The sequence below is a fragment of the Neoarius graeffei genome, chromosome 14 (genome assembly GCF_027579695.1).
Source record: "Neoarius graeffei isolate fNeoGra1 chromosome 14, fNeoGra1.pri, whole genome shotgun sequence".
Lineage (NCBI taxonomy): Eukaryota > Metazoa > Chordata > Actinopteri > Siluriformes > Ariidae > Neoarius > Neoarius graeffei.
Window position 1 is genome coordinate 8,741,898 of NC_083582.1, and position 12,663 is coordinate 8,754,560.

The window sequence follows — 12,663 nt, forward strand, 5'->3', positions numbered from 1 at the left end:
CAAAACCGTCCCTTTAAACTTCCTGTCGGTTAAAAGTGTTTGGACAAACCCAACAAAAGTTATTGAAGACCTAAAGAAGCTGGAATTACACACCTCATTCTTCAACTCTTCAACTTTTTCTTTAAAATACTTTAACGTTGACCTCATTGGCTGATTGACCTCATGGACACCAAGCCTCATTGAGCTCATACTGTGTCATATCTGACATTGTTTTTATGCTAATACTCATACATTATAAAATATGACAACACTTTCTAGGAAGGCTGTATGTATAATCTATGAATACATTCGCAACTTTTGCTCAAGCATTGTTGCTAGGCAACTGGAAAAAAATTAACAAGAATAACCTTGCGTGTTGGCTCGGCTAAGCTTCTTATGACCTCTGTAGGACATAAATGCAAAACGAACAGGTGATAATCTGAACGTTTGATGCCAAACATGATGCAGGATTAAGCCAGATTAGCCTCATTAGCACCAAACTTCATCTAAGGGTGGGGAAGTGTTTTTTGGAGGAATGTTCTGAATTCTCAGGTGAAGATTTTGATGAAAAAGTAGCTAATACAGGCTCAAAAAGTCACTCCAAGTCACCACATGATGTCATAGACTAATTTACTTACAACCCCGATTCCAAAAAAGTTGGGACAAAGTACAAATTGTAAATAAAAACAGAATGCAATAATTTACAAATCTCAAAAACTGATATTGTATTCACAATGGAACATAGACAACATATCAAATGTCAAAAGTGAGACATTTTGGGGGCGGCACGGTGGTGTAGTGGTTAGCGCTGTCGCCTCACAGCAAGAAGGTCCGGGTTCGAGCCCCGGGGCCGGCGAGGACCTCTCTGTGCGGAGTTTGCATGTTCTCCCCGTGTCCACGTGGGTTTCCTCCGGGTGCTCCGGTTTCCCCCACAGTCCAAAGACATGCAGGTTAGGTTAACTGGTGACTCTAAATTGACCGTAGGTGTGAATGTGAGTGTGAATGGTTGTCTGTGTCTATGTGTCAGCCCTGTGATGACCTGGCGACTTGTCCAGGGTGTACCCCGCCTTTCGCCCGTAGTCAGCTGGGATAGGCTCCAGCTTGCCTGCGACCCTGTAGAACAGGATAAAGCGGCTAGAGATAATGAGAGAATGATGAGAGAGAGACATTTTGAAATTTCATGACAAATATTGGCTCATTTGAAATTTCATGACAGCAACACATCTCAAAAAAGTTGGGACAGGGGCAATAAGAGGCTGGAAAAGTTAAAGGTGCAAAAAAGGAACAGCTGGAGGACCAAACTGCAACTCATTAGGTCAATTGGCAATAGATCATTAACATGACTTGGTATAAAAAGAGCATCTTGGAGTGGCAGTGGCCCTCAGAAGTAAAGATGGGAAGAGGATCACCAATCTCCCTAATTCTGCGCCGACAAATAGTGGAGCAATATCAGAAAGGAGTTCGACCATGTAAAATTGCAAAGAGTTTGAACATATCATCATCTACAGTGCACAATATCATCAAAAGATTCAGAGAATCTGGAAGAATCTCTGTGTGTAAGGGTCAAGGCCGGAAAATCATACTGGGTGCCCGTGATCTTCGGGCCCTTAGACGGCGCTGCATCACATACAGGCATGCTTCTGTATTGGAAATCACAAAATGGGCTCAGGAATATTTCCAGAGAACATTATCTGTGAACACAATTCACCGTGCCATCTGCCGTTGCCAGCTAAAACTCTATAGTTCAAAGAAGAAGCCGTATCTAAACATGATCCAGAAGCACAGACGTCTTCTCTGGGCCAAGACTCATTTAAAATGGACTGTGGCAAAGTGGAAAACTGTTCTGTGGTCAGACGAATCAAAATTTGAAGTTCTTTATGAAAATCAGGGACGCCGTGTCATTCAGACTAAAGAGGAGAAGGACGACCCAAGTTGTTGTCAGCGCTCAGTTCAAAAGCCTGCATCTCTGATGGTATGGGGTTGCATTAGTGCGTGTGGCATGGGCAGCTTACACATCTGGAAAGACACCATCAATGCTGAAAGGTATATCCAGGTTCTAGAGCAACATATGCTCCCATCCAGATGATGTCTCTTTCAGGGAAGACCTTGCATTTTCCAACATGACAATGCCAAACCACATACTGCATCAATTACAGCATCATGGCTGCGTAGAAGAAGGGTCCGGGTACTGAACTGGCCAGCCTGCAGTCCAGATCTTTCACCCATAGAAAACATTTGGCGCATCATAAAATGGAAGATACGACAAAAAAGACCTAAGACAGTTGAGCAACTACCGGTAGAATCCTACATTAGACAAGAATGGGTTAACATTCCTATCCCTAAACTTGAGCAACTTGTCTCCTCAGTCCCCAGACGTTTACAGACTGTTGTAAAGAGAAAAGGGGATGTCTCACAGTGGTAAACATGGCCTTGTCCCAACTTTTTTGAGATGTGTTGTTGTCATGAAATTTAAAATCACCTAATTTTTCTCTTTAAATGATACATTTTCTCAGTTTAAACATTTGATATGTCATCTATGTTCTATTCTGAATAAAATATGGAATTTTGAAACTTCCACATCATTGCATTCCATTTTTATTTACAATTTGTACTTTGTCCCAACTTTTTTGGAATCGGGGTTGTATTTAGTCACAGATGATCCATGCTAAGCCAGATAACTAGAAAAGTTTGCTAACGCAGAGGTGTGATTGCGATGTGAATGTTGGTAAATCTTCGAAAAGAAAATGGTGATATTGGCTAAATCATGTCTGCATGTCAGCTAGCTTACTAGCAGATATCTAAATTAGCAGGCTAGCTACTGTAAGCTAGCTAAAGTTAGTGATATAAAGACATGGAGGAGTTTCTAAATTTGCATATTTATGTATATTCATAGATCTTGGTGTTTTTAGTGAGGGAAAATTTATAGAGATGTTCCATGTTTTTTTTAAACATTAAAAAATGATTTAACATTAAATAGATTATTTTTAATTATTTAATACAACACATTCACAGAAACGTTGAAAAAGAAAATCCCAAAATAATTTCCAATCTAAGTTCATGATGTCCATCAGTAAACCGTATTGAAGACCAGGTACAGGAAGCAGTGGCTGAGCCCCGTGTTTTCATCATTTAGTGATGATGATGATGATGATGATGATGGCGACCGGAGACTTGAGAAGGAGAATTAAGCGCTTCATTTCATGCTCATGTCAACGCTGTGCTCCAATCCAAGAGGAAACTGTGGGCCTTTTGTGCGTCTTGTCGTTACTCTGCCCTCATTATACTCACAAGAATGGAAAATATTCCACCTCTTTTGATGTTCCTGATCAAATGCAGTTGCTCTATCGACGACAAAAAGTAAATCAGAGCGCAAACTGCAGGGTTTTGGCTCCTCGGATTATAAAAACCTGTAATGTGATGAAGGAGATACGTTGCTCCTGTAGGACCGAATCACGTTAAAGTCAAATTAAAGTCGATGTAAATTTTGATTGTTCGTGATGGTAAGTTACGAAGTGTTAAAAAAATAGTTTGGTTTTAGAAAAATATGATTTTCAAATTTTCCATTTTCATCAATGCTTTAAGTCACTTTAAGTTTGAACAAAACAGAAAAACAACCATCAACTAATCAAAAAGTCCAAAAAGACATCAGGGATTCTGATGCAAAAAAAAAATCTAATCTAATCCTGATAATGCATTTCAGGCTTAGATCAGTCCGATGCACACATTCAGCATCAGACTGGTGTATCTCAATTGTTAAAAAAGAAAAACAAAACAAAAAAAACAAATGTAAATTTTAGGAAAAAACAAATATGTAAACTAAGACAAGCAAAAATATCTAAAAAAAAGAAAAGTGTAAATGTAAAGGAAAAAACAAATAAAGAAGAAAAATGGACAATTACAAAAATGGCTTAAAAATAATGAAATTAAATGTTTCAACATTAAAAAAATACTATAAACAGTAATCAGTAAGCCATAATAAATGAAACAAAGTAAATATTTGGTGTGAGACGACCATTTGTTTAAAAAAATAAAAATAAAAATAGTAGTGTCAGGTCCGATGAGTGCAATTTTATATGGGAAGGAAATTAGCTTTTTTTCTGTAACATTTAATTTTGTGCTTGAACCCCCCACCCCACCCCCGAATGTTCGGAACTCTAAAATGTTCTTGTGACATTTGACTTGATAATGTAGAAATCATAAAATAGAAATCTATAAGAAAGTTTGGGTGAAAAAAGTAAATATAAAGAAAGTCAAATTAAAAAGAAATGCAGTTTTCAAATAAAAAATAAAGGCGAAATGTTAAACAAAAATAAATAAATAAATAAATAAATAAATAAATAAATATTCTACATTTAAAAAACTGCAAAAAATTAGAACAACAACAACAACAACAACAAAAAAGGATGGGTTTAGTTTCTAAACTTCACTTCTTTCATTTTGCACTGGAGCTACAAGTTTAACAGTTAAAGTCGTTTTTGCCCCGAAATTTTTTTTTTGAGCTTCTGTACCTTGTACCACATCCAGTCCCACAGCAGCATTGCACAGACACAGTGCAACTTCCTGTCATCTATAATCATGAACTAAACATCACCATGTAAATGAACACCATTATGTTATTTACAGGAGCCGCCATCTTTGGCACTAAAGTGGTGGACAATAACAAACAAAAAAAATTACAGTTTTGATGCCAAAAGTTTTGCTACTTTGTGTCCTGAACAATTCAGAACCTTTTCCTTCAAGCACCCAGGATAAAGACTACACGGGATAAAAAGATTCCTCTGAAAGTTTTGAAGAAGGTTTCTCGCAGAGAGAGAGAGAGATAGAGAGAGAGCACAGCGTGTTGATCAGGACAGGTATTGTTTGAGGTCTAACACTGGGTTGTAAGCGGATTTAGACCTTAAGCAGGCTCAGGAGGCCTCGGCTTGATGTGATTGGGCGGGGGAGTGATGACAGGCGGATCTATCTGCCAATCTGACGGCGGATCCTGTTGCAGGACCTAAGCGTGGAGACGTGAGCTGCTCACTCAGCGAGGCGTCATTTACAGTTCGCCATGAGCCTCTTTCATGTACATGTACAGTCTGAGTGCCGCCGCCTGCCACCAGCACCGGCCCCGCCCATTTTCATGGACATGACCAGCCAGTCTTTCTCCCTTGCTCTCTCTTGCTTTCTTTCTTTCTCTCCTCAATTATTTCTCTCTCAGCAGAAAAATGGAGATCTAAAATGACAATGTGGCAATTTGGAGCCATTTGTGGTGAAATAGATATGCAGGCCTCATGGGGGAAAGGCGAGAGCATGATTGCTCTGGCCTGCTTGCCTCCCAGGGGCCCGGGAAGTTATTTTAAAACATTTAGGGCGAATAGAATGGTTTTGTGTGTGTGTGTGTGTGTGTGTGTGTGTGTGTGTGTGTGTGTGTGTGTGTGTGTGTGTGTGTAGGATTTCTGGAATTTTCAGTGCTTGTAGATAGGCAGAACTAACACAATATGAACTCACTCCTGTCTGATTCTGAAAGTGGAGTACAGAAAAGTTCAGAGGCTGGTAAAATATCATGAAAAGCTGTTGTAATTGTGAGAATAATTTTGCTGAATTTCTTCTCTTGCCTTTCACTGGGATGGTCAGGAGCGCAGGCTACAGATGGATGTAAAAGCAAGAGAGTTTAATAAGGCAAAGCTGGCAGACAAATCCAAAATGATAGGCAAAGGTAGAGTCAATAAACAGGCAATGGTCAGGTGAGACACATACAGAATATCAGAGGGAGAGACAAAGCTCCAAAACCAAAGTGTAAACTAAATCAGTAACCGGAATATCATCACGAATAAATAAGGCTTGATAAAGTCAGACAAGACTTTATTTTAGATTTATTTATTTATTTATTTATTTTCCTTTATTTATAATTGTAAAGCATCCTTGGGTTTTTTGAAAGGCGCTATATAAATTTAACTTATTATTATTATTATTATTATTATTATTATTATTAAGAGAACACTGAGCGTTTACTTTGCAAAGTTACTGAGAACTGAGAGTCTTTATATAGTATACCTGAGATATTGTGGTGATTGTGAACCGGTACAGATGATTAGAAATCAGGAGACTGAGCATGGTGATAAGGTTATTGTAGTCTGTAGCGACCATATTTGAAGGATGCTGCAATGGGGAGGTTTTCTGGAAGGGAATGCTTACTTAACATTTATAGAAGAAGCCTGCTTGTGTAAATGATCATTCTGTCAATAGATCAAGTTCCCACAAAGCCCAATGTGTGATCCATTTCCCAATAATGCCAGAGAAAGGACCACCATGCAATGGAGTAGTAAGGCATCTCCTTCCTTCATCACCTAGGGTGGTGCCTTGAGCAAGCACTAGCAACCCCTTGCTCCCCCTGGTCAGGGTTACGACCGAAGACTGGACTCGGCAGACTGTGCAGAGAAGGCCACCACCCGGTGGTTCAATGGGCAGGAAGGCAGACCCAGCAAAGTGTTTGTGGAGCACGATCAGGGCACAGTGCAACACGTAGAACACTGTTGGCTATGCACTGCATCCCAACCTAGCTCCAGCCATCTTGATTCTGTCTTGCCCCTTGATCCAGTTAGGTTGGGATGAGAGAGTGAGGCTGACAGCTGCACAACTCTCCCTCACTGTAATCCAAGTCACGTGCAAGTCATGACTTCAAATACAAATTCAAGTCCTGTGGTAATGAGCAAGTGGTGAAGCAGCAGGTGCGGAAACACTGGAAGCTGTAGTCACGAACCTGCACACAGGCGGCTCAGGGTATAGGGTCATCGCTCTCTGCTGGAACGAAGGAGCAGTGGAGTTCGGCAGCCCACTGGGTTTCTGAACAGCCCTGTTTAAGATTTGCTCTGCTTACCTCCACGAAGAAAGGGGCTAGAAAAGGTGCCCCAAATATAGCCTGCTTCACCTCACTATGACCAGCACACTGATCCCACTCAGCAGTCGAAATACAACAAAAAGATAGTGAAGGTACTCAACCTTGGCACGTGCACGTGGAACATCGACATGTGGGCGTACCTTCAAAGCCTGGATTGGCCTCATCAGTCACCCCACAACTGCCACCCACCAAATTGAAGTCATGGTCATCTTCGACCCCCAATGGATGAGCATCATTATTTCCAGAGAATGTGTGTAAGTTTAGCTGCAGCAGAGCAGTGCAGACTCTGCTCCCAAAAAAAGATGGGAAATCTGGGATGTTCAAGAACCTGGTGCTGAGTTTCACCTCACTGGGTGGATTACGAGATCTCTTACAAACCACCTGAAAATGGTGGAGCAAAGTTTATTCATACGAAACCAAGCATCCTGCATTGCAGGCCACTCCATTTTTGATAATCTGTTCAGTTTAGTTTGAGAGTTTCCCTCAAATTTGGGTTTGTTTCTCTAGATCGAGTAAAAGGATTTGACACAGTGGATCACGAGTATCTCATCTCTCATCTCATTATCTCTAGCCGCTTTATCCTGATCTACAGGGTTGCAGGCAAGCTGGAGCCTATCCCAGCTGACTACGGGCGAAAGGCAGGGTACACCCTGGACAAGTCGCCAGGTCATCACAGGGCTGACACATAGACACAGACAACCATTCACACTCACACCTACGGTCAATTAGGGTCACCAGTTTACCTAACCTGCATGTCTTCGGACTGTGGGGGAAACCGGAGCACCCAGAGGAAACCCACGCGGACACGGGGAGAACATGCAAACTCCGCACAGAAAGGCCCTCGCCGGGCTCAAACCCAGGACCTTCTTGCTGTGAGGCAACAGCGCTAACCACTACACCACCGTGCCGCCCGATCACGAGTATCTGTTTATTTATTTTTTAATTTTTTATTGTGTACAATTGTGAACAATAGCAAGATAGAATACAATTCCAACTGGCCAATCATCTGGTTCACTGTAGCTCATCTGGTAGTGGGAGGAGTGGTCAGAAGATGCCTGTGGACCCTGCATTTAAAGGCCTGGGGGCCAGTGTCTATGGATCCAACTACATGTTCTGGAAGGCTATTCCATACCCGGACAGCAGTGTGGAGGAAGGTTCTGTCCAGGGTGTGAGTATTAAAGGCTGGGAGGTCCAGGGCATGATCTGGCATAGCTGTGCATAGGCAGGTGGTTCGCTGTCTAGGGTATGGTGGGGGGAGCATATCCTGGAGATCCGTAGGGCAGTGGTGGGTGTGCATTTTGAACAGGACTGTAGTAGCAGCAACCTGTTTTCTGTGGCCAAGGCTGGGGATGGAGAGTTTTGTGCTGGCAGTGTCCTGGTCCTCTCCTATAATCTTTAGGGCCTTCTTCTGGATGTTGTCGAGTAGGCCAAGATGTGTTGGTGAGGCACTCATCCAGCTGAGTGAGGCATATTCCATGACGCTGCGTACCTGTATCTTGTAGACAATTGCTCGGCTCTCTGTGGCGTTTACTGGCCACTCTCCTCAGCACTGCCAGTTTCTGACCTGCCTGTATGGAGATTTTGGTCAGATGTTTCGACTAGGACAGCTTCTTGTCTATTGTGACCCCCAGGATGTCCAACTCATTGGCCATGGTCAACCGGTGACCACTGAAGTGCAGGTCCAGTGCAGATGGAGTCCTCTTTCTTGAGAGTGTAACAAACTTACACTTTGATGGCTCGAAAGTGGTCTTCCACTGGTCTCCCCAGATGGCGATTTGTTGGAGATCCTGGTTCAGGCTCACCTCCACTTTGGCCTTGTCTGTTGGAGATCTGATGTGTGCATACAGGGTTAAGTCATCAGCGTACATGTACATCTCATTCTCACATACATCAACCAGGTCGCCAATGAAGATGGAGAAGAGGAGAGGGCTGAGGATCGATCCTTGAGGTACTGAGGCATTGATGGAGTCGGGTTCTGAGGCCTGGCCTGACAGGACCACTCTAATGGATCTGTTCGAGAGGTAGCTTTGGAGCCATTGGAGCAGCTTTCCAGACACTCCTCTTGAATAGAGTTTGGCCATCAGACCATGATGCCACACTTTGTCAAATGCCCCCTGGATGTCCAAGGCTACGACGCAGACTTCCTCACCTGAGTCTAGGGAGTTGTTCCACCTCTGGCACAGGATGTTTAGGAGTTCAGCCGTGCTGTGTTCTGGTCTGAATCCAAACTGTCTGTGGGAGATGAGATTGTTTTTGAGAATGTATCTCTGTAGCTCTTGGTTCACTGCTGATTCCATAACCTTGCTGATGACTGAAAGCAGGGATATGGGGTGGTACTTGGACGGGTCCGCTTTCCAGTCTTTTCTGTGCACTGGAGTAACAGAGGCCATTTTCCACTGACCTGGGAAGAGTCCACTTGAAAAGCAGTGGTTAAAGAGGCGACACAGGGGGCTTGCGAGCTCTGCACCACATTCCCTAAGGACTCTGGTGGGGATTTCATCTGGCCCAGAAGCTTTGTCCAGTTTGAGTCCTTTCAAGAGCCTCTTGATGTCCTCAGGTTTGAATGTAATGGTGTCAATAGTACAGGAGGTGGATTGCTGGATTTGAGGTGCCGGGGCAGTTGCATCTTGGAGATGGCATTTTTGTGCGAATGCCTTGCAGAACACTTCTGCCTTTTTGTGGGCAGTAATGTGGGCTGTGTTGTTGTGGATAATGACAGGGATGTCAGAGGTAGCAGCTCTCCCAGAGAGAGAGTTAGCAAGCCTCCACCATCTCTTGCCGGTCAGGTTATTGCCAGTGAGTTCCTTGGTGAGTTTGGCATTGTAGTTCCGCTTAGCTTGCTTCTCTGCCTGGTTGAATATGTGTCTGGCATCTGCAAACTGCTGCTTATTGGTGGGTGAGTTGTTGCTTTTAAGCTCTCAAAAGAGACACCACTTCTTTCTCGCAGTTCTTCAGCAGTTCTTGTCAAACCATGGTTTGTCTCCTGTTTTTTTGGTGACAGTTTTGTTGGGGATGAACTGTTCCATGGTGAGCTGGATGATTTCTGTGATCTGGGCACATATGCTCTCAGGATCTTCCACAGAGAATACCTTCCGCCAGTTGGTGCCTGACCGACTAGTGGCCTAGTGGTAGCGTGTCCGCCTCTCGATCGGGAGATCGTGAGTTCTATTCACGGTCGGGTCATACCAAAGACCATCATAAAAATGGTACCTACTACCATCTGGCAAGGCATGCTGCAATACAGATGTGCATGGGGAGTTAAACTCTCGTGGTTACCAGAGGACTAGCCCCCCACTGTAACCCTAGCTATGTAATAGGCGAGAGGCCGAGGGCTACAGGAAACGGAGATCAGCGCCGCCCGATGTGCCACCATCAGAGTTGGGCCTGGTTAGTACTTGAGTGGGAGACTGCCCAGGAATACCAGGTACTGTAAGGCGCGGGAAGGACTTTAAGTTTTTTTAAGTCGGTGCCTGAAATGAAGCCTCGCATTCCCCAGTAATTGGCCTTCTCGTACTGCCACACCTTCCTTTTGTATGGCTTATCTCTGTATGCTGGCAAGTCAAGCCTTACTAGGACAGGGTTATGGTCCGATGTTCCCACGTTGGCCAGTGTTGTGGATACAGCTGGAAGGTCAGTCATGATGAGGTCTAGAATCTGGTCACCTCTGTCTGGCTGGAGTCGTCACGACTTGTTCTAGGCCTAGACAGCTTGCAAGCTCCAGGGCCCGGTGGCCAGCTGCATCAGTTGTTCGACTTCCTAGCTAAGCTTCATGATGGACATTAAAATCTCCAACCAGCATGACAGAGTGGGCACCAAATTCAGCCATTGTGGGCAAGGTTTCAGTGTCGAGGTAATTGAAGACCTTGATGTTGGCACTTGGTGGTCTGTAAACAGCTCCTATGAGGATCATCTGGGAGCGTAGAGTGACTGTAAACCACATCAGTTCGAAGCCTTTTGGCTCTTTTTGTGCATCATGGTGGATGGCAATTCCATGCATGCAAAACACTGCAATTCCGCCCCCTGAAAAGTTTCTCTCTCTCCGACAGCACATGGTGTATCCTGGAATTGCAATGCACTCAGCTCCATCCTGTACAGTCTCATCCAGGAATGTCTCTACTGCAATAATGATGGTAGGTTCTTTGGCCTTGCACAGGTTAGCCAGTTCACCGATGTTTGATCTTAGTCCATGGATGTTAACCTCAATTATTCGCAGTTCTTTATCTTGTAATCGGTAGACGGTCCTAGGTCGTTTCCTTCATGATCTATCCTGTGGGGGGTTTTCTTTGTACTTTGTAGCAATTGGTTGGAGGTTACAGGGGTTGCTAGCCCCTGCATTCCTTACACACTTGAGCAGTGCAGTGGAGGTGTACACTATACATGACCTGATCTGAAAGCATCAAAAGACTCATAACAGATTGGGTCCAGAAATGGACCACTCGGCCAAGGGTGGGGTGACCAGCGTTTATCACACCCCTCACTACCCCCGTTTAAGACTCATAATGCTTTGGGATTTGACCTGTTTATCTCTTGCGGTCTACAACCTGCTCAAATCAACACCTTGCTGGACCTTTTCAGTCAGTGTGAGGAACACAAATATTCTACAGCATGCAATACTCAATCCACTGCTGCTCTTCCAGGAAAAAAACAGCAGCTTCATGGCATTTCAGTCCCTGGTCCCAAGACTAGAGCAGAAGTGATGGTGAAATTCAATCAATGAATCTTTATTGATATAGTACCCTGAAGATACATCAAGTTGTAGTTCAAAGTGCTTTACAAGTCACTACCAAAATGTAAGATGTTAACATGGATTTAGAGATGAATACACAACCAACTGAATAAGTCAACAATAAAAGACAGGTAGTTAAAAGAATAAAAGATAACTAATAAGAGATAATGCAAGCAATAAAAAGATAAAATGATGAAAATTACACAAAATAATTTGATTACGGCAAAACAGAAAAAAATATAAATAAAATGAAAAGGAATAGTGTAAATAACCAGAATGTCAATGACATAGTAGCTCATCTGACCTGCCATCAAAGCCACCATGATGACCAAAAGATCAAACAGAACTGAAATGTGACAATGTGAGAGAGGACCAACCTCCACGACAAATTGTTTGCAACAGGAAAAACAACAAAGGACTGAATTTTGTTCCCCGAGGGAAGATCGACCCCAAACATTGATCAGAACTGAAATTGTGTGAGAGCTGCGAGAGAAGATAGAATTCCAATGAGAAGTTCCAAAATTCGTTAAGTTGACCTAATTAGCAGTTCATTAGCAAAAAAATTGACAATACACTGACCAAGTGTTGTACAGAAGGTCTAGTTCTTTCAAACGAAACAATCAGAACTGAAATCCATCAAGAATTGACAGAGGAGATACAATTCAACTGAAAATAAACAAAGTTGTAAACAAATTGTTTACAACAGGCAAATCAACAAACAAAAAAACAAGTTTTGATCCTCAAGGGAAGATCTACCCAAAACATCAATCAGAATTGGATGGAATCGTGTGAGAACTGTGAGAGGAGATACAATTCTAGTGAGAGGTCTGGAGAATTCATTAATTTGGCCTAATTAGTAACTCGTTAGCAAAAAGGTTGATAAAACAATAACCAAGTTTTGTGCGGAGTGATAAGTTCTTTCAAACAAAACAATGGGAACAGAAATCCGTAGAGAACTAACGGAGGAGATATGGTTTAACTGAATTGTGGACGACGGACAACGGATGGACGCCATGCCATGGCAACAGCTCATCGGCCGCATGGCCAGATGAGCTAATAAAATGTTGATAAAAACAAA

The 12,663-nt window shown here is 43.0% G+C and overlaps 1 protein-coding gene across 1 annotated transcript in view; it reads right to left on the reverse strand.

Annotated features, from left to right (window-relative positions):
* The window catches only part of si:zfos-911d5.4 (uncharacterized), a 133,709-nt gene extending 125,373 nt beyond the window's left edge, over positions 1-8,336 (reverse strand). The window contains exons 1-2 of the mRNA XM_060940377.1: positions 8,184-8,336; positions 7,188-7,240 (exon numbers count right to left, since the gene is read on the reverse strand). Coding sequence (XP_060796360.1) covers positions 7,188-7,240; positions 8,184-8,336 — 206 coding nt within the window. The remainder of the gene's footprint in view (positions 1-7,187; positions 7,241-8,183) is intronic.
* Positions 8,337-12,663: the final 4,327 nt, after the last annotated feature.